At 37.7% G+C, this 24043-nt stretch overlaps 1 protein-coding gene across 2 annotated transcripts in view; it reads right to left on the bottom strand.

Moving 5' to 3' along the window:
• Window positions 1-24043, bottom strand: part of SLC12A2 (solute carrier family 12 member 2) — a 137750-nt gene that overhangs the window by 57767 nt on the left and 55940 nt on the right. For both annotated transcript variants that reach the window (XM_063454156.1, XM_063454158.1), the window contains exons 3-6: window positions 22540-22659; window positions 8727-8802; window positions 5093-5188; window positions 827-966 (exon numbers count right to left, since the gene is read on the bottom strand). In XM_063454156.1, the coding sequence (XP_063310226.1) occupies window positions 827-966; window positions 5093-5188; window positions 8727-8802; window positions 22540-22659 (432 nt within the window). The remainder of the gene's footprint in view (window positions 1-826; window positions 967-5092; window positions 5189-8726; window positions 8803-22539; window positions 22660-24043) is intronic.

Here is a 24043-nt window from a genome sequence, read left to right as displayed (position 1 = left end):
GGGAGTTAGGTCATGTGACGCGTTATAGCATAACAAGAGGGTTTTCGTTGTTTTATATTTACCAATGCAACATTTGCCGAAGGGGGTGAGCACGGAGGAGTTCCCAACTAAATATATTTGGATTCTATCATATGTTTAATTCTAATATAAGTGAATAATTCTCTGCCAGGCAATGAGAATTCCGCCTGCAATTTGGGAAATGGCTTAATGCTGTTCCCGTCGATAAGAGAGCTAATTGGTGTAGCTCAGTTTTTCATCCAAGTGTCCACAGATCGGTCTGCTGACAGGGACTCTAGTGATATAATGGGGGCTACGGTCAGCAAGTCATTGCGACCAACTAGGTCCGGTGACAATGTTTTCCCAATTATGTATCAAGAATTTCATACTTGGGAGTATAGGGCCGATATTTTGTATCGCCGTCATGGCTGTCAGTATAGAGGCTTTATAATATGTTTTTATATTTGGGATGCCCAGTCCCCCTTTGTGGTAAGGCAACCATAGCAAATATTGCTTCATTCTCGTGGCTTCTTTTTCCAGATGTGAGCATTAAGAATAGCCTGAAACTGTTTTAAATGTTTGTTTAGTACAGTTTTAGGGATCGGTCTGAAGAGATATAAAATATGCAGCAGTATCATCATTTTGACGGAGTGCACACGCCCCAGCCAGGACACCTCCAAATCCTTCCATTGTTCCATTTGAGTTTTTGAAATGCCCACCTTTTATTGTCAGACTCAGAACCAAAGACAAGTCAGTGAAAGTAATCATACTGCAATAAACAAAATCATGAAAAAGATTTATATTCAAATATACAGGTCACTGTATTTACCTCGAGTAACTCTACCACTGTTTCAGAAAAGCCCACCACATACATAGCAACAGCTACGGCATTTGCAAAGGCAAAGATGAGCCCAATTGCCCCTCCAAACTCTGGACCCAAACTTCTAGAGATTAAGTAGTACGCACCTCCTAAAAAAACAAGACAGAAAGATATTATATATAACTTAATGGTTGATCTGCTATTTTAAACTTTATAGATAAGCACCACTGGCCTCTACTCCTACAGATTTTGTACTTCTCAGCATCCCAAAAGTGGTATTCACGAAATTCAGATGGCTGATCAGGGCCTTATTTTGTTGCAACAAGAAGCTTTTTTTAAACACAAATTTAAATACCCATCCATACCACTTCGTATTCACTCCTCTTACCCAAGTATTGTTGTCTTCGGAATATCCACTGAAACTCCAGCAAAGCTGTATATGGGAAAGTAGAGAGGCAGGATATGACATTCAGTCCTGCTTCTGCCCCTGTGCACACTGCCATGCTGGAGTATCAGTAAGACTGTCTGCTGTAAGACAGAGGAAGCTAATATAATCTTTGCCCGCTCTACAGCAGTACGTGGGGATGAAAATGTAGTATGAGGGTATAGACAGGCATTCCTCTCTGGAGTGTACATGTAGGCACATGCCTAATTATAATTCTGAATTTATAAATCTTTCTCAATAGCCAGTATGTTATCAATATTTTGCAAACTGTGATAGAAAGAAGTAAGGTCAAGGCCCTGTTGAGACATTTATTTTTCATATTCTATTCAATTAAATAATACTGGTGCAGCACAAATCAGAAGGTGAAATAAAACATTCTAGATCTAATGTGAACTCTAGAAATGGCACAATGCTACATCAAATATCAAATGAATACACAGTAATTCATATTTTGGCAAAATATTTTACCTATGCCAATAAAATAAAAATAAAAAAATGCATGCAAATTAGAACCAACTATGTCCTTTTCTGGCCCACAGAGCTGTTCAACTATTCAGCAGCAATGTGCTGTAGTCATCTTTTCTGTAAGTGTTAAGTGGTTATCAAAGTCCCGGAAGTTTTAAATGCTGATGAGAGCTTTTCTTAAAATACAAAATATATAATGTATGAGTTGGGCCATTCCAGGCTGGCTGAAATGTCTGAGAGTTGAATTTCTATCACAGCAAATTTCAAATAGGATTACGCCCAGCTTAGTTCTTGGAAACTAAGAATAACATGAGGCTATTCTGATAAATAAAATAAAATAAAAAGTAAATTCTGCTTTTTTTTGTTTTTTTTTAGATTACAACGGACAAGTAGACTCAATAGTTTGTTTTTGTTTATATTAGATTTCCAAATGTTGTTACATTTTACCTATGAAAACACCCATAACATTTTGTAATTTTTAAAGGGACACTATAGTCACCAGAACAAATACAGCGTATTATACTTCTGGTGAGTATAATCAGTCCCTTAAAACTTTTTGCAGTAAACACGATTTGTTTCAGAGAAAAGGCAGTGTTTACATTATAGCCTAGGGCAGTGTTTCCCAACCCAGTCCTCAAGGCACACCTACCAGTCCAGGAATTAAGGATTACCCAGTTTTGTCTAAGGTGTTTTTAGAAAAAAAAGAAAAAACACCTTGGACAAAACTGGGTTGGGAAACCCAGGACTGGGTTGGGAAACACTGGCCTAGGGATACCTCTACTGGCCACTCCTCATATGGCTACTGGAGGTGCTTCCTGCATGGAGACACTGAACTTTCCTCATAAAGATATATTGATGCAATGCATTTCAATGAGGAGATGCTGATTGGCCAGGGCTGTGGCTTGTGCTGCCTCTGCCCCTGATCTGCCTCCTTGACAAACTTAGCCAATCTAATGCTTTCTTATGTGAAAGCATTGTGATAGGCTCAAAGCACCAATTCTGATGAGGTCAGCCAAGCAGGCAGATCAGGGCAGAGTCAGCACCAGGAGACTGGAATAAAAGTAAGATGTTTTTATATTTAGTGGTGCAAGGGTGGATGGGGAGAGGGACTCAAGGGAGGTGTTAAATGTTGTTGTGTTTTTTTTTTTTTTTTTTTTTTTTTTTTTTAACAGTACAGGGTCAGAAAAAAATATTTTGTTTTCCTGACCCTATAGTGTTCCTTTAAGGTTAGGTAATTCATTCAACATGACAGAGGGGTAGGAAAACAAATTATGAGTGTACACACAAGTCCATTACAAGTACACAGTCCCAAAGGAATGAGTGGTTTTTCAGGTCTCCAGTCTGGTAAAGAACCTTCTCAGACTACTAGCTTGCTGTGGGGTGCTGTTCTAGGCTTTGCACTCAGACTCGAGATATCTAATTCTGCACTCAGTTGGATCTTGTGAAAAAACAGGAATGATCTAACGCGTGGTAGATCATTCCTGTTTTTTCACAATTTGCACACTTTGCAAGGTTTGGGAATCCTTGCTGATCAACTGCAGCCCATTCTTATTGATTGATTATAGTGAGCACCTACGCCTGTTTCTTTATACACTCAGCAGGATCTACTTTGGCTAACCAGCTACCCTTTTTACATTTGAGCATTAGATGTTCTATCTTCTATCTTCTGTCCGTACTCCCACCTCTGATGCCCGCTTTCAAGATTTCTCGAGGGCTGCACCGTTCCTGTGGAACTCGCTTCCCTCCTCCGTTAGATGCTCACCCAGTCTCCACTCCTTCAAAAAAATCATTAAAAACCCACTTCTTCATAAAAGCGTATCAATTAAACTGTTAATAGCTCCTGACTGATTCCTCTTCTGCAACTGTTACTAGTCTAATACTATCCTTACCTTTTTGTGTCATTTTATCCCACTCCCTCTAGCATGTAAGCTCATTGAGCAGGGCCCTCAACCCCTCTGTTCCTGTGTGTCCAACTTGTCTGGTTACAACTACATGTCTGTTCGTCCACCCACTGTAAAGTGCTGCGGAATTTGATGGCACTATATAAATATCATAATAATAATAATAATGGCAAGCAGCATTAATATTTTCCTTTCACTCTTTTTTGTCTTCCCTGCTTGTGTAACACAGTCTCTTCTATGCACAGACAGAAGGCTGTTTTCTGCAACATGTGCATGTCGTCTGACATCCCATTCACAGAATAGAGTGAGGAGGAGAAATATTCATGTCTGGGGTGGAGACTGCAGCGGTTAGGAATGTATACTGATGAGTAGTCTGTAGCCAACCGTAGCTGTTTTTGGCTTCATTCCACATGATTCTCAATCAGCAAATAGGCTGGATGTGAATCATATTAAATTAAGCCCACAAAACATATACATTATGGGTAACCTTTGTGCTTGAACCAGCAATGAACCTAATGTCCTATGAATTTTCGTCGGCTTGATTATCTCAATTTCAGAAAACTGAATAAAAGTCTATCATCAACTCTGTCAAAGAGGATATATTTAAAGGATCACTATAATGTCAGGAAAACAAACCTATTTTCCTGACACTATGTTATCCTTGGGGGACTCTTACCCTCAGGCGCTGAAGGGGTTAAAAGAGCCGCGCGCGCGCATTCTAACAGTCCATAGGAAAGCATTTATCAATGCTTTTCTAAGGACGTTCTGCACGCTGGATGCGAATTTCGCATCGAGCGGCGCAGAAACGCCTCTAGCGGCTGTCAGGAAGACAGCCACTAGAGGTTGGATTAACCCTGCTATGTAAACCTAGCAGTTTCTCTGAATTGAGCTGAAGTGGTCTGGGTGACTATAGTGACTATAGTGTCCCTTTGAGAAAAACAAACAAAATCATTAAAAAAATATATAAAATAATAATAATAATGATAATACTTTTTGCTATGTGTTAACATCTTTGCTAAATAATTGGAGGGCAGTGACGGTTTTGTTTGTCGTGATATATTACCAGCATGTAAAGTGCTAAATTAAATCATTCTCAGGGGAAAAAATGTGGGAATAAAAAAAAAAGATGAATTCAGATGTAAAACACAGCTAGTGTTATGGAAACATGAGGGTCTGGAAATCAACCAAGTGTGACACAAACCATGTACACATATTCTTTTTATAGGCCTGAATATCTTCCATTAAAACATAGCTTGTCATCTAAACCATACACAAGAAGAGTTATGCATAATAATGACATAAGTCAAGTATTTTCCAAACATCCTATTGCAGGATAATCATATTTCCTTTCAATATTTACCTGTGTGAAATAAAAAGACTAATATCCTATTTGTTTCAAAGAAACTTCCAATAATAATTTTTACTGGTGCTAGAACTCAGAGACAATCAGAGAATACGACTTACCTCCTCTCACAAAACCATTGGTGGCAATTGCTGATGTAGACAGACCAGTGATGGTGGTGACAACAGTGGCCATTGCAATGACAACAATACTTAAACCTGTAATAAGAAATAAAGAACAATTTATCTCTACACCACTTACAGACCAGAGAAAACCAGACAAAAATAATACAAACAACAATTTGTAATACATTTAAACTGAGTTTTTACTGGCAAACAAATTGGATTTTCTTTGGCTTGGAGATGTCCTGGAAACATCCTCTTTGATGCTGATGCTCTGGATTCATTGCCAGTAAAATATACCTAATTGGAGTAACACTGGTCACTAGGTTCCTATTTTCCTCTAGTAAAGTTCAAGACCCGCATGACAGAAGGCTAATTGCAGTAACTATAGCGCATAAAGAAGTGTAGGAGAACCACCTCAAGCCCTGTATGTCAAGAATCAATCTATGTGTGAGGGGAGGGACATTATCTAGATGTATTTAAAATAAAATAAAATAAAATAAAATAAATAACAAAAAAAATAGAGGGATAAATGTGTATGTATTTTCAAAAACGCATACATTGGTAAGGTTAACTTAGGTGTACTTTATTTATAATATACCGTATATACTCGAGTATAAGCCGACCCGAATATAAGCCGAGGCCCCTAATTTTATCCCAAAAAACTGGGAAAACTTATTGACTCGAGTATAAGACTAGGGTGGGAAATGCAGCAGCTACTGGTAAATTTCTAAATAAAATTAGATCCTAAAAAAAATATATTAATTGAATATTTATTTACAGTGTGTGTATAATGAATGCAGTGTGTGCGTATGTGTGTGTGTATGAGTGCAGCGTGTGTGTATGAGTGCAGCGTGTGTGTGCATGAGTGCAGTGTGTGTGTGCATGAATGCAGTGTGTGAATGCAGTGTGTGCAGGGCCGGTGCAAGGATATTTGCCGCCGTAGGCGAAAATTTTTTTGCCGCCCCCTCCCCCCCCATATGTCCTGACTTCCCCTCCTCCTCCCTCAGTGGTCCTTACCTCCCCACCCCCGTGTTCCTTCACTCCCCCCCCCAGTGGTCCTGACTCACCCCTCCCCTAGTGGTCCTTACCCTCCCCTCCCCTAGTGGTCCTTACTTCCCCCTCCCATAGTGGTCCTTATCCCACCCCCTCCTTCTCATAGTGGTCCTTATCCCCCTTCTCCCTCCCATAGTGTTCCTTATCCCCCCCATCCCTCCCATAGTGGTCCATATACCCCCCCCCTCCCTCCCATAATGGTCCTTATACCTCCCCTCCCTCCCATAGTGGTCCTTATCCCACCCCCTCCCTCCCATAGTGGTCCTTATACCCCCCCTCCCTCCCATAGTGGTCCTTATCCCACCCCCTCCCATAGTGGTCCTTATACCCCCCCTCCCTCCCATAGTGGTCCTTATACCCCCCTCCCTCCCATAGTGGTCCTTATACCCCCCTCCCTCCAATAGTGGTCCTTATCCCCCCCCCTCCCTCCCATAGTGGTCCTTATACCCCCCTCCCTCCCATAGTGGTCCTTATCCCCCCCCTCCCTCCCATAGTGGTCCTTATCCCCCCCCTCCCTCCCATAGTGGTCCTTACCCCCCCCCCCCCTCCCTCCCATAGTGGTCCTTATACCCCCCCTCCCTCCCATAGCGGTCCTTATACCCCCCCTCCCTCCCATAGCGGTCCTTATACCCCCCTCCCTCCCATAGTGGTCCTTAACCCACCCCCTCCCTCCCATAGTGGTCCTTATACCCCCCCCCCTCCCATAGTGGTCCTTCTTATACCCCTTTTTTTTATTATTAATTTTTTTTTATTATTTTAGTTCTTATTTTATTTATATATATTTTTTTCGTCCCCCCTCCCTGCTTGATATATGGCAGGGAGGGGGGCTCTCCTTCCCTGGTGGTCCAGTGTCATTGGCAGTTCAGTGGGGGGGAGAGGGGGGCTGGCAGAGCTGTACTTACCTTTCCTGCAGCTCCTGTCAGCTCTCTCCTCCTCCGCGCGGTCTGTGCAGCTCCCTCTGTCAGCTCCCAGTGTAAGTCTCGCGAGAGCCGCGGCTCTCGCGAGACTTACACTGGGAGCTGACCGAGGTGCTGAACGGACGGCGCGGAGGAGGAGAGAGCTGACAGGAGCTGCAGGAAAGGTAAGTACAGCTCTGCCAGCCCCATTCTCCCCCCAGTCTGTATTATGGCAATGGAAATTGCCATAATACAGACTGACTCGAGTATAAGCCGAGTTGGGGTTTTTCAGCCCAAAAAATGGGCTGAAAAACTCGGCTTATACTCGAGTATATACGGTATATCAAGTTCCAGACTGGTCAAAGAAATTCCACAATTAAGTCTCACACTATTTTCTTCCAGAAAAGATCCACGAAAATGCTAAGTGAACTATATGCACTACAAGCACCCCAAATCCTTGAAATATATAGTTTTAGCAACAGCTTACAAAACAGACTCCTAGAATTAAGTTGTATGTGGTGCTCTTTGTGCGATAATAATGCGGCAGTAGTATCTTAATAGCTTAAAACCATACAGTTGTTTTAAAAGTCTAGTGCCAGGATTATCTCCTTAAGGACTAATTGTGTTATTTGCAGTTATTGAAATCTAGTTCCTAAAAATGTAACACTGGTATGAAATTTTGTTATTATAGAGTACTTTCCATTTTGGAATACAATTCCTAAAGAACAAATTGTTATAACAGCATTGGCTATTATTGGTTTCCTGTCTCAGAACTGTCCATTCTCTAGACGTGACCGTTACATATTCTCTCTCTAAAGTACAATTATTAAAGTAAAGAGGTGGATTATGCAGTGGATGCTAAAAAAAAAAAAATTAAAAAATTGTGATCAACAGAGAAATGACACACAGGTAAACGCATGCTTTGGCATTCCTTCCAAGGTACTGTATGCATGCATGCGCCCATGTCTAAAGCAATACAGGAGTTAAACTAATTTACATGACATGCTCTGGGTATGCCAGGACACCAAAGCAAAACATTTTAATACAAAAAAGAAATAAAAAAAGCATCTGTGCAAACAATGCACATGTGATAGTTCTGCTTTAGGTGGTAAAATTATTTATTGCACTTGAAACTACCTTGTATTTTCTTTTTATGTTATTGTTTTTATAACAAGAATCACTGCATTTGTGTGCCTGTATTTTGGGTATCATCAACACTTGAATTAGTAAAAGTAGGGAGGAGAAAAGGGGGAATTACCAGCTCATATCTCTCCAGCTTTGTAGCAATGCTGAATGTACAGTAATGACACTATGATGGAATCTGGAGGTTTGTTTTAAGCTCCCTCCACAAGAAATGACAGAAATGACAAAAATGTCCTGTCATCTGCCAGAGAAAGATCAAAGCTACCTCTTTCCCACTTTGGTGAAAATTACTTTACATTTTTAGCTCCTCTGCAGAATATATATCACAAAATAGAGATCTTTATCTGCTTGTGAAATTCCAGTCTTCATACAGCTGTTAACTGTCCATGTTCCAGTACAAAGGCCAAATTAATTGCACAATGGTAGACACTTCTTTTTTGTGTGGCTTTTAACAGGTTTAACTTGATGTGAATTGCAAGAAAATGCATTAAAGTACTGTTCTACATCTGTACACAATGAAAATGTACAAAGAAACATACCAATGCCAGCTTGGCCAACAATCCACGATAACCGGATGAAGAGCATCACGCCCCATATATTTAGCATGCATCGCACCTAGATAGATAGTAGGAATGAGAGAAAATTTTAATTAAAAAAAAATGTAAAAAAAAAATGTCCAGTAATCATGCATGAAGATTGAACAAATCTATGTCAAAACCATGTCCAAAAATCATCACGATTCAAAACAATGCATTTACCCAGTGAAAATTCATACACCGAATTAATAATTTTTGTATGTTTTCTATATATCCAATAGATTGCAGCATGCATGTATTGGCTAGTCAGAGCACTGTACATCACTCTTTTTGCATCTAACTAAATGTTATTTTTTTTAAACAATGTTTTACTTACATATTATTTTGTAAAACATACATAAACGCAAGTACCTATTTTTAATGCTTTTCTTGGTTTATCCTCACATTCTGGGGCGGCCATCTTTAATTCTCTGGTTGGAAGCATAGCTTATCTGAGCAAAATCCATACAGGTAATAAAGAGCTAGTACATGTTCACAAATCATGACAACATGCACAAGTGCTAGGTAAGTGGTGCTTCAGACCAAAGGAGTAATAGAGATGTCTGTCTCTGCACTGGAAGGGTAAGTCATGAGATTCAATGAAAAAAAACCAATTACATGCATGCATTACAAAATAATACCCAATACTTGAAATTGTTTATTTTTTCAAATATGGGAATCTGCCTGTAGTAAATGTACAGAATTCATGCTTAACACAATGACTTGCACGCAACACTTTCCCATCATAATAGGAAAAAATATTATGCAACAATACTAAATGATAATGTAAGAACATATGAAAAGAATAGATTAATTTTGATTTGGGAAGCGATTTAGTTTTGAAAAGTGCTTGTAAATGTAACTGGGGGAGAACATGTCACCATATGTTATTGTTGTAACCCATCTATCTGGCACTAAATACAATGTTAGTTGCATGCAATATGGGTAAGGTCACTGTAAAGTAGTTGCTAATAGAGCTTTCCAAGTAAGACTTCAAATGTACTAGATGGCAAGCTTTTTATGTTTGCTCTAACAGTACTGCCAATACATCCTTGGAGAAACAGAACCACTAACTATATTATCCTTTCTACCTACAGATTTGCAATGCTTTAATCAGGCATTAACAAAAATATGGTGAAGAGGATATAGAGCCATCATAGGTCATAAAGAGGAACCAGTTTGTTGGTTATGCAATTCATGGTCACAATAAGACAAAAAGTTGCCATGTTTGAATAACATTCAACACTTTTAAACCTCCTTTTGCACAATCCATACAGAGATTGACAGACAAATGCATAACTAGCTGGGTCAGCAATAGTGCCATAATTCAAACGACCATTACATATTTATAAAATTCTTAGCATCATAGACATCAAAGAGGGCACACATAAACCAACTAGCTACAAGCACATGTGTGATTTATTCAGGTTAACATTGGGCAAGACAGTAAAATTGTGGGGCAACAATTCCAAATATTAATTATTGATATGCAGTGGTGGTGTTATTGACGCTTACTATTACTTAGTCCGGCTTTGTTTTTGTTTTGTTTTTAATTTCTATGGATTATGTTTTATTTTCTGACAACTTTGTTGAATTTGTTATTTGTGTAATATTTCCTTTTTGAAAAAAGTACTTTTTGATAGTGTTTACTCTCCTCAATATTTGGCTCATGAGGAAGCATTAGCCCAAGCAGTACTGGGCGGCTGCGATTTGCTAATAATGTCAGCCGACTATTTTTAGCTTGTCAAAGCACCTATTGCAGATGTGAGTATGGCTAGAAGGAAGTATTTCATCTCTGATTTAGCCATACCTCCAGTGTGGGCTGGGCTGTGGGTGAGCAGAGACCCTTATTTAAAGATAAACTTATATATTTTGAAGTAGAACCTAGCACTCACTGTTACCATTCCATTCTTTATTTGACAACGTTGACCCTCACATACCCACAGACATAGGATTTCTTAGGATCTCTACAGATCGATCAATGCGGTCTTTGCGGCATCAGTGCTCAGTTTTCACCATGAATACTAAGATGTGTCCTCTTCTTATAGTGGCTGATAAAAGCAGTGCAATGCATGTAACCCTGCCCATTCCTCGCTCTACACTGCCTTGTGCATTTGTAAGGTGGTCCATCATTTGCCAGCTGTAATTGTCAAATTGAGTTAATAAGATTGATCCCTTTACCTAGGATCATTCTGTTTCATTGAGCAGAGATAATCAGTCATGGGGATCTGATACGTTCCACACATTGTTGAGAAGACTTTCTAATGGTGATTTTACAAAGATAGACATTAATGGGAAATTCCCCCGTCTTAAAGCACTTCAGCTTGCCCAAGTGCTTTAACCCCTTAAGGACCAAACTTCTGGAATAAAAGGGAATCATGACATGTCACACATGTCATGTGTCCTTAAGGGGTTAAGGGTTAACTGCACATCCCCTCAGCCTTATTTTATAAAAGTGCAGATTTCAAGAGAAATTGGCACTTTTATAAATCACCTTAGTAACACCTACCACAGCTGTCAAATAGACTTCTGAGAGTTTCCTGCCTCATTTGCTTCAATTGACACTCATACATCTCGAGTCTCTGTGCATCTCTAAGAGAAGCATCTGATTAGACACAAGTCATCAGTAATGAAGACTTCAGAAGAAGCAGGTTCCAAGCTGCAGTGAGGAGACTCTGCGAGTGCCGGAATAAAGGTAAGATTAATAACGATTTTAACTCTTTAGATATCGAAATGGTAGACTTTTCATCTAAATATAACATGAACACTATTTAATAATATATATTTATATATGAAACATGGGGGATGGTTGCACTCACCTGAACATGCTTAAATGGGGTGCTGCTGGGGGCCATATTATACAATTGACAATACACAAGATCCAGCGCACTCTCCTATCTACTAAACAGCAACTTCAATGTTGACAGATTTTAGTTTAAAAAAAAAAAAAATTTAAAACACCTAATCTAGGCCAAAAAAATAAAAAATAATGGGGATTTAGTTACATTATATGATCATACATTGCATAAGCCTGCCACAACGTCAATGTACCCCATCCATTAGACTGTGAGAGTAGGACCTGCCAAAGATGGGGTACATTGACGTTGTGGCAGGCTTATGCAATGTATGATCATATAATGTAACTAAATCCCCATTATTTTTTATTTTTTTTTGCCTAGATTAGGTGTTTTTAAAAAAAACGTTTAAAAACTAATAAAATCTGTCAACATTGAAGTTGCTGTTTAGTAGATAGGAGAGTGCGCTGGATCTTGTGTATTGTTAATTGTATATATATATATATATATATATATATATATATATATATATATATATATATATATTTATTAACTGGAGTGTTCCTTTATGAAACAACAAAACAGAACATAAGAAAATAGGCAAAGTAAATGGATAGCTGGTGCAACAATTTACATAAAGGAATTGCATTAGAAAATAGGCTTTTTAATAGTTATTTTTATTAGATGACACTTGAGTATATGCAGCTCAATCATACTGCTTTATAAATTTTAAGCATGTTTGCATAGAGATTAATAACAGAAGCATACTTTTAGACTCCTTAGGCATAGCTTGATATGGAAAATTAACAGTTTGCCAGTTTCCCTTAATGGAACAATGCAATGTTTCTGCTGTAGGGATCGCACTGTGTGGCTACATCAGCACATAATAAGATTCAAATGAGGCTTTTAATAATTTTCCCCTATTGATCATGAACCTTTCAAAACAAATATATATACACACACACACAAGGTTATGTTATTCACATATACCTTTATCAGGATATCACCATCAGCTTGGGTACAAGCCTACAACTAAAAAATATAATAAAACAATATTAAATATTTTCTTCTATGTATATGCTCTCTGGCATACTGATAAATTAGAAACCGTCACGGTCTGGGGACTTTGCAGAATTTGCAAAGACCATGACGGTGACATCTCCGTTTGGGGTCCGGTGGCCAGGGGGACAGGCAAAGTGAGTTCTACATACGTGAACCTGTCCCTCGGGACCGCCGCCGATCTTTCAGTTGACCTGCTTCAGCGCCAGGAGCCAATGTCACTGTTGTACTCTCGCGCATACAGAAGAGTACGGTATTGAGGTTCATATAGGAGCCTACAAGACCGCGGGATGTTCCATAGATAAAGACAATTCCGTGGAGCCTTCACTGGTGACGGCTGGGGCGATTGACATTTCTTGACGGCAGTAGCTCTGCCCAGTGTCTAGAAATGTCAGGCGAAGGAAATATACAGAGATATACTTTGTCTCAGTATATCTCATGACTGAGTGAAATTATAATACAGTCAATACGAGTATTTTAAAAAAAGATTATATCTTTATAAAATACAGATTTTTCAGAAAGGGAGGAGGGTGACAATGCAGCATTAATACAAACTTAATTATTGTGGATTTTTTTTATCACATGATCTTTATAGGTTAAGGTGAGTGTTAGTGTAGTATGTTAGGAAATTGTAGCTAAAGAAGGGGGTTACTTCAAGGGTAGTACCGGCACACACCACTCAGGAGTACAATTCCCGCTAATCTCAGGTAGTTTGGAAGATACATGAGGTGAGAAAAGAGCTGTCATGGAGATAATATGTGCATTATTATCGAAATAAAAAGAATGGGGCAGCAGTCTCCAAAAATAATTAAGTACTTTTCTTTGCATAGCAGGAAGTACACAAATAGCAACATTCCAGCTTACACAGGCGCTCTTTTCCAAGCTTGAAAAACGCTCCTGTGTGAGCCGAATTGCTGCTATGAACAAAAAAAATAAATAAATAAATAAATAAACATAAAACAAAACACTATATGATTGGATAGTGCTGGACCCTTCTTTTTTTATTTTGTATTTATTACTGGTGTGACGATACCAGAAGTCTATGCAGCATTTTTAGTATGTGCTAATCCATTAGGTGTTGTATGTGCATTATTATCTGTTCATTCCAGAAAAAACAAACAGATAACACCACCATTCGTGCAGTATCTATATCAAAATTTAGCCTTAGTGAGTAGAAATTCACCCCTTGAGGTTAAACTATGGCCTGCAGTGGGGAGTTACTTGTATGGCCTGGTTAGTAGTGCGCCTCTGTGCTTCAACATCTGGCTAAAATTATAGTATTTAAAAAGTGGCGCACTGGAAGGATTAACACTTCAGTCTACCGTGGACACTCTTCAAGTTTGGATTTGACTGAAACGCTGATTTTCTGTGCACCAATTGCTGAATAAAACCAACATGATTTTTCATTCTAAATTCCTCTTCTTATAATATATATATATATATATATATATGATATACATATGTACACACACACACACACAACACATATTTTTATTTTATTTATATATAGTGCATTCAGAAAGTAATCAGACCTCTGTTTTTTTTATGTTGCAACCTTATGCTACATTTGTTTAAATTATTTTATCCTGACCTATCCGAGCCAATGAAAGATATTTAGAACATGAAAATTTGCACAGATTTGACACTAGGCAACCTGGAACCTTTAGTTCCTGGATGGCTGATCACACCTCAATGTTGCTGCCAGAGGAGGAGTTCTATCTCTGGCAGCAAAGGAGTTAAACACTATGTGCAGAATTGTCATAGCAAAATGCTGCATACAGACTCCAGGCACCATGGCCACTTCAGATGACTTGAGTGGTCATGGTGCTTGGAGTAACCCTTTAACAAACAGAACTTTAACTCAGTTTAACCCCTTAAGGACCAAACTTCTGGAATAAAAGGGAATCATGACATGTCACACATGTCATGTGTCCTTAAGGGGTTAAGCACCTTTGGCAGTGATAACAGCCGCAAATCTTTTTCAAGCATTGCACACCTGGGTGTGGGTAGTTTCTGCCATTCAGCTCTTGCAAAGTTTTTAATATATGTTTTTTTGCTGTGTCATTATGCAGTGTTTCATATAGATTGAAATGAAAAATAATTTGAACAATTATATGTGAAATGAAGGGGTTTGAATACACTGTATAAATACTCTAAACATCAGACTGTTCAAACAAGTATTTCCTCTTTCTGTGACAGTGGAATGCTGGCCGCTAATTAAACTAAAATTTTGTTTTCCCCATGCTTCATGTCATTTTTAATGCTCTAAGCAGTTTCTTCTTACTATTATTATATCTTTCACTCTGAGGGCTTGAACTTTCACATTCCTGTCATAGGTAAATTTAGTTACATTTAGTATAAGCTTGAATAGATCTTAATAATAGTCATCTATTCAGAATATTAATTCTATAACTGGTATCACTTCCACAAATACTTGTTTTAAAAATTATGTTTTTACTTATAATCATTATAAAATCAGGGCTGGTGCAAGGATTTCTGCCGTCCTAGGCAAAGATCCATTTTGCCGCCCCCCTATGAAAGCAAATACAATCTCACTGAGGTTTATTCACTAAACTCTGAATTGTAGTGAGTTGAAAAACAAATTGCAAAGTTTAAGCAAAAACAGCTGAACTGTGACTGTAACCGAATTGGAGAATTCTTCTAGATCAGCCATTTTGCCATATGGTTTTCAGTTAGGTCTGCCTAATGCACACATACTGCTTAATGTGTACATCCATAAACACACACTGCATAACCCCCTAAGGACTGAGCCAAATGAACACGTTTTGATCAAAATAAAACAAACAAAACTTGGAATTTGACTATATGTCTGTTCAGCCGTAATTTACCTCTTTCATATTAAGTGCACCCACACTTATTTTATATCATTTCTATTCAGGAGAAATAGGACTTTCATTTAACATTAAATATTTAGCTATGAAACATAATTTAATATGAATAAAATATAAAAAAAATGAGAAATTAAGATTTTTTTTAGTTCTGCATGACATTTTAACTGTGAATGTCATAATACGGTTTGCTTTTACTGCAATAAAATACAAATATGTGTATTCATTGTGTAAAACAGTACCCTCTATGTACATGTTGTATGGTGTTTTGGGAAGTTACATGGTTACATTTTTCAGTTTTTTCACATGGAAATTCGCCAGATTGGTTACGTTGCCTTTGAGACCGTATGGTAGCCCAGGAATGAGAATTACCTCGATGATGGCATACGATTTGCAATAGTAGACAACCCAAGGTATTGCAAATGGGGTATGTCCAGTCTTGTTTAGTAGACACTTAGTCACAGAAGTGGTTTTATCAGAGACCATACAGATGTTCAAACAGCTAGTAGATGCATACTTGCAAAAACAGAATATTCAAGGATGTAATCTTTCAATGTAGGGTAATAACTGCTTGATCCAAGGATAAATCTGACTGCCATTCTGGGGTCAAGAAGGATTTTTTTTTCCTAGCTTGTTGCAAAATTGGAAGTGCTTCAAACTAGGTTTTTTTTTTGCCTTCTTTTGGATCAACAGCAAAAAACATATGTGAGGAAGGCTGAACTTGATGGACGCAAGTCTCTTTTCCGCTATGTAACTATGTAACCAATCTGGCGAATTTCAATGTGAAAAAAGTAAAACACAAGCCTTATATTTGACTCTCTAACTTTTGAAAACACTATAAAATCTGTACATGAGGGGTACTGTTATACTCAGGAGACTTCACTGAACACAAATATTAGTGTTTAAAAACCATAAAACATAGCACAACAATTATATTGTCAGTGTAAATGCCATTTGTGTGTGAAAAATGCAAAAAAAACATCACTTTCACGGATGATATCGTTGGAATACATTTTACTGTTTTGAAACACTAATATTTGTGTTTAACGTAGTCTCTCGAGTAAAACAGTACCCTCATGTACAGGTTATATCGTGTCTTGGAAAGTTACAGAGTTAAATTCTCTGGACTTTCTGCCGGTCATCAGGCAGGTCCCTTAAATTGTAATTAATAAAATGACTTAATTATGTAAAAAATATTACATAAATATATATGTAGAATTAAAATATAAATATATATGGAAAACGTTGAAGAGAGCACTCCAGAGGATTTTTTCAATCAAACTTTATGTGTAGTGAAGAACCTTATAAAGTTTGATTGAAAAAAAATCATCTGGAGTGCTGCTCTCTTCATCGTTTTCCATATTTATTTACGCTGTGCAGCACCGAGGTCATTACAGAAGCTGATTTAACCCCTTAACCCCTTAACACCGCAGCCAAATGTACAAGTTGTGAACGAAACAAAATGTAAACAAAACCTGGCATTTGCGCTATATGTCTGTCCAACCGTAATTCACCTCTTTCATATTAAATGCACCCCCCTTATTATATATCATTTTATTCAGGGGAAACAGGGCTTTCATTTAATATCAAATATTTAGCTATGAAACATAATTTAATATGAAAAAAATGGGAGAAAATAAGATTTTTTTTATTTTTTTTAGTTCTACATGACATTTTAACTGTCAATGTCATAATACTGTTTGCCTTTACGGCAATAAAATACACATATTTGTATTCAGCAAAGTCTCACATGTAAAACAGTACCCCCTATGTACAGGTTTTATGGTGTTTTTGGAAGTTACAGGGTCAAATATAGCGTGTTACATTTGAAATTAAAATTCGCCAGATTGGTTACGTTGCCTTTGAGACTGTATAGTAGCCCAGGAAAATTTACACCCATAATGGCATACCATTTGCAATAGTAGACGACCCAAGGTATTGCAAATGGGGTATGTCCAGTCTTTTTAGTAGCCATTTGGTCACAAACACTGGCCAAAGTTAGCGTTAGTATTTGTTTGTGTGTGAAAAATGCAAAAAACGCCAATTTTGGCCAGTGTTTGTGACTAAGTGGCTACTAAAAAAGACTGGACATACCCCATGTGCAATACCTTGGGTTGTCTACTATTGCAAATAGTATGCCATCATAGGGGTAATTTTCATTCTTGGGCTACCATAGGGTCATAAAGGCAACGTAAGCAATCTGGCGAATTTTAAAGTGAAAAAAAATGAAACAAGCCTTATATTTGACGCTGTAATTTTTGAAAACACCATAAAACTTGTACATGAGGGGTACTGTTGTACTCGGGAGACTTCGCTGAACACAAATATTTGTGTTTCAAAACAGTAAAAAGTATTGCAGCAATAATATCGTCCGTGTAAGTGCTGTTTGTGCAAAAAACGTCACTTTTACTGGCGATATCATCGTTGTAATACATTTTACTGTTTTGAAACACTAATATTTGTGTTCAGCGAAGTCTCCCGAGTAAAACAGTACCCCCATGTACAGGTTTTATGGTGTCTTGGAAAGTTATAGGGTTAAATATAGTGCTAGCAAATTAAATTCCCTTTACTTACGGCATGGGTTGTCAGGCAGGTCCCGCTAATTGTAATTAATTAGGATACCTAATTATGTAAAATTATTACATAAATATATGTGTAGAATTAATATATGTATATATATACACATATGTGTATATATACGTATATATATATAATTTTTTTAATATTTGTATTTATATATAGGTATATATATATATATATAGTGATATATACGTATATATTTATGTATATAGATATATATATTTCGTCATAAGTGTATTTTGATATAAATATATATATATATTAATATCACAATACAGTTAGAACGAAATAAAACATCTATATATTTTTTTATTTTTTTTTACGTATTTACATATTTTTTTTTTATATTATTTATAAATATATATAACAATAATTATATATATATTTAATCAGTATCAGTCTACGTGTAATTTGATAATATATATATATATATATATATATAATTATATATTAATATTAAAATACACCTAGACAGTGTATGTGTATGTGTGTATATATATATATATATATATATATATATATATATAAATAATATATATGATCTAAGTATATAATTTTTTATTTTTTTTTTACACTGTTTCAACTTTTTTTTTTATTTGATTTCAGCCAGCAGGGGGACTAACTGTCATTTCAGTTAGTCCCCCTGCTGGCATTGCAGCAGCCAGCTATCCCGGCCATGTGATTGTGAGGTCCTCGCAAGGACCTCGCTCTCACATGGCCGGAGGGCTCCTGGAGGGCGGACGTGCCGCGGGGGGCTCCCTGGGATTCTCCCCAACCGCGATCGCCGGCGTGTGATCGCCGGCGACCGGGTAAGTTACTAAAAACCGGAGGGCGTACTATTACGCCCTGCGGCGTTTAGAGCCGCTTTTAAAAGGACGTAATAGTACGCCCTCCGGTCTTAAGGGGTTAAGGACTGAGCCAAATGTACACGTTTGTGAACAAAACAAAACGTAAACAAAACCTGGCATTTGCGCTATATGTCTGTCCAACCGTAATTCACCTCTTTCATATTAAATGCACCCCCCTTACTATATATCATTTTATTCAGGGGAAACATGGGTTTCATTTAATATCAAATATTTAGCTATAAAACATAATTTTATATGAAAAAAATGGGAGAAAATAAGAAATCTTGTTATTTTTTAGTTCTACATGACATTTTAACTGTCAATGTCATAATACTGTTTGCTTTTACTGCAATAAAATACACATATTTGTATTCAGCAAAGTCTCACGTGTAAAACAGTACCCCCTATGTACAGGTTTTATGGTGTTTTGGGAAGTTACAGGGTCAAATATAGAACGTTCCATTTTCACATTGAAATGTGCCAGATTGGTTACGTTGCCTTTGGGACTGTATAGTAGCCCAGGAATAAAATTTACACCCATAATGGCATACCATTTGCAATTGTAGACAACCCAAGGTATTGCAAATGGGGTATGTCCAGTCTTTTTTTAGTAGCCATTTGGTCACAAACACTGGCCAAAGTTAGCATTCGTATTTGTTTGTGTGTGAAAAATGCAAAAAAACGCCAATTTTGGCCAGTGTTTGTGACTAAGTGGCTACTAAAAAAGACTGGACATACCCCGTTTGCAATACCTTGGATTGTCTACTATTGCAAATTGTATGCCATCATAGGGGTAATTTTCATTCTTGGGCTACCATAGGGTCTCAAAGGCAACGTAACCAATCTGGCGAATTTAAATGTGAAAAAAATGAAACACAAGTCTTATATTTGACGCTGTAACTTTTGAAAACACCATAAAACCTGTACATGAGGGGTACTGTTGTACTCGGGAGACTTCGCTGAACACAAATATTTGTGTATACACACACACACACACACACACACACACACACACACCATTTAGAATTATTTTTATTTATACATATCGATAGATAGATAGATAGATAGATAGATAGATAGATATAGTGATTTATACATATATATCATTTCGTTCTAAGGTTATTTTTATATATATCTATATATATCTATATATATATATATATATATATATATATATATCTCAAAATACAGTTAGAACGAAATTCCATATATTTTAATTATTTATTTTTAATATATATATATATATATATATATATATATATATATATATATATATATATATATATATATATATATATATATATATATATATATATATATATATATATATATATATATATATATATATATATAGATATATATAAAAATAACCTTAGAACGAAATGGTCACAAACACAAACACTTAGAGATCTATAAAAATACACTTAGACCGAAATTATATATATGTATAAATCACTATATATATCTCAAGATACAGTTAAAACGAAATTCCACATAATTTAATTATTTATTTTTAATTTTAATTTTTTTATCTATTTATATATTATATATATTTATTTAATATTCTAGACCGTGTATGTGTATTTATGTGTAAGTGTGTGTATATGTATATATGATCTCAGTATATATTATTTTATTTTAAACTGTTTTAAAAAACTTTATTGAACATTATTTCAGGCAGCAGGGAGACCTACCTGTCATTCCAGGCACTCCCCCTGCTGGCACTGCTATGGATGGCTATTCTGTCCATGTGATCGTGAGGTCCTCGCAAAGACCTTACGATCACATGGCTCAGGAGGGCCGGATCGGCAGCAGGGGGACTCCCTGGGATGCCAGGTAAGTCCCTCCATCGCGATCGCCAGCGTGGGATCGCCAGAGAGCAGGTAAGTGAATAGGACGGACGTGCTATGCCGCCCGCCGACGTTTAGAGCCGGGTCCCCAAGGACGGCATAGCATGCCCACCGTCCTTAAGGGGTTAATACCTACATCCATACACACACTGCTTAATGCGTACATCCAAACACACACACTTCTTAATACGTACATCCATATACACATACTGCCTTATAAATGCATCCATACACACATCCATCCATCCATCCATAAATATGCTTCCTTAGACACATACATCCATAAACACACATGCGGTTTCATACATGTATCCATACACACATACTGCCTAATACCTACATCCATAAACACACACTGCATACATACATTGAATACATACATTGAATACATAATTTTGGTAAATTTAATTTAGAAGACAAGCACAGACAAGCACACACACAGACATACACTCACTGTCAGACATGCTTAGTCACTGACACAAATCACTCACAGACACTAACTGACAGACAGACAGACAGACACACACACACTCACTGACAGACAGACAGACAGACACTCACACAATTTTATTTTTGTGAGGCAAATTAAGCCCCCATACCTCCCTGGGGTCTAGTGTGGGGCAGCTTCTCACTCCTCCAGCGCGCTGTTTAGTATGCCGGGGCCGGAATTATGTCATATTCCGGCTCCTGGCATCACAGAGGGTGCGCGAGGAAGAAGTGAGAAGCTGCAAGAACACAATACAGCAGCCCCTCTCCTCCGGCATTTCTCGGCAGAGCAGGCACCTCCTGGGCCCCTGTGACAAGGTTCCACTGGGTGCCCCCACTTTCTGTCGCCTTGAGAATCGGCCTGGCGCTGGGGGCGACTTAACTCCTTAAGGACACATGACATGTGTGACATGTCATGATTCCCTTTTATTCCAGAAGTTTGGTCCTTAAGGGGTTAAGAGCCGCTCGCCTAGCACTACGGCCCAAGACAAGGGCAGCCCAGGAAAAATCCCGGTGTGCGCCCCCAGCAGGCCCTGTATAACATTAAAGAAAGCCTCTAAGTATACGGTCAAAGGCAACGGAGGCTGAAGAAACTCTTCTAGCCGAGAGGAAATCAGACCATATTTATAGCAAATGTATCAACTTTTATTTGGTTTTGGTTTTAGCTGTTAATATGCAAAATAAATCAAGTTCAGGTTAAGTGTTTTCTGATTGTTGGTTGAGTACACATAATTTCACTTATTGGGTAAATAAGTGTTCTCTTATTAAAAGGAAAAAAAAATAATCTTTGGTTGGCAAAAAATCTTCTCTTTAAAATCTACTTCTGTGAGTTCCGTTTTATATAGTAAAGCAACCCACTGCCCACCAGAATTAGGATGGTGCAGTCATTGAGTCTTAATGGGAACACTTAAAGCACCATAACAACTTTGCATGATTGCACAGGTTAAAGTGCAGAGACTACCCTTCACTAGTCTCCCTGCCAGAAGTGACTTGTAACTGCAGTCATATGAAATACATAAATAACAAAAAAACAAACCTATCCACTTCCTCCTTTGCTGGGTGAGATCTATGCATCTTGTGCATACGTGCACACATGGACATACAACTAGAGCCAACAATGGGCAATTTGGGATAGTGCTTTCAGGATGTGCTTGATAATGTGAATGCAATTTCTACATTATCCGTGTTTTGTCAGTGTGTGATCTGTATTTTGTCAAAATGGTCCAGAAGGGTTAAGTAGGAAAGAGAGGACCATCTTCATTGTCTTAGATTGCAAGAGGATAACAGATTTCATCAACATGCATACTCACCAATACACCTTTAATCCAACCAAACTTCACCACCCCTGTGCTGTCTGCAACATGATTTGTGACAGCATCCCCAGTGGGGGTGCCTTCATCTCCATTTGCAAAGCCATCTTCAAAAGGCTCCTAAAATATAAATAAAATAATGACAGGTTAATGAATAGAACAGTATTGACCAAAAAAAAAATACATGAGCCAAAATGCTGTTTGCTTATTAATGTACACAGAGAACACATAACTGTATCCTCAGAAATGATTCCCACATTCATAATACATGACAAAAGCACCGTGCATGGTCCAGCTTCATTGTGACAAACTACAGGTCACACTGTCACATTCCCACGTAACAACAAAGATGTTAAGGTGGACATGTCTGTACTATTTCAAATCAATATATGTCCTTTTCAGATTACATGATATTTGATAGAATTAAAGCATCAATGAGTAGATTATATATTTGTGAATTTACATATACATTTTATTATTATTATTGCCATTTATATAGCACCAACAGATTCCGTAGCGCTTTACAATATTATGAGAGGGGGGATTAAACTATAAATAGGACAATTACAAGAAAACTTACAGGAACGATAGGTTGAAGAGGACCCTGCTCAAACGAGTTTACAGTCTATAGGAGGTGGGGTGTAAAACACATTAGGACAGGAAATAGCAATCAAATAAGGTGGGAGTGAAGCAGGGCTGGAGCAGAGAGTAAAGTGTGCCCTTTAGGAGAGAGCAAGAGACCGGTATGTGAGGCTCAAAGGTGAGGCCAGAATCAAGTATGACGCAAAGACAGCATGCTTGCAAAGATGGACTTCTGTTAAGGCTAGTAAATCTAGGGAACGAGAGATATAGAGGTTGTGGACAGCAGTGGATTTTGTAATATTGCAAAAAGAGCGTGCATTCTAGAGGGCAGTATTGAAGGAGGATTTAGAGGAAGAGTAACATGAGATGGGTATGAGATTGGTGAAGTTTCTTGATTTAGTACGTGGTGGGTTTGCTGAGATGGGACCGGAGTTTGGAGAGACATCACCAGCTGCTAGGAACAGAAGTATAGAAAGGAAGTGAAGGTGGGAGTAGGATTTGAACGTTTTGTAGAAGGGGTATGGATAGAGGATTTGGGAAGAGTTGAAGGAGATCGTCTGGAAAGGTATATGTAGAGTGCATGGGATGAATAGAGAGGGGAGGGGAGTAAAGTGGAAGTAATGAAGTTGGTGTTGACAGGGAAGGTGAGCAGAAGGATAGGGATATTTTAGTAATGCCCTATAACACTCCTCCAAATCTGGTCAAACCATGTTTAAAATGGCTACTTTTGCATGTATGCAAATATTTTCTACAAGCAAAATCTCTCTTCTAACATTTAATGCAAATTCTCAAAAGCTCCTTTGTTTCATAATAAACATAAAAGCCAGCCCAATAAAGAAGTTACTAGAAATAAACCGTAAATATATGAAAAAGTACACTTTCAATTAGTGTATACAGAAGAAAATTACTGAAATGTTAGTTC

Source organism: Pelobates fuscus, chromosome 5, assembly GCF_036172605.1.
Source record: "Pelobates fuscus isolate aPelFus1 chromosome 5, aPelFus1.pri, whole genome shotgun sequence".
In the NCBI taxonomy this organism is placed as follows: Eukaryota; Metazoa; Chordata; class Amphibia; order Anura; family Pelobatidae; genus Pelobates; species Pelobates fuscus.
The sequence above is the reverse complement of the archived record's forward strand: the minus strand, read 5'-3'. Positions and strand labels throughout refer to the sequence as shown.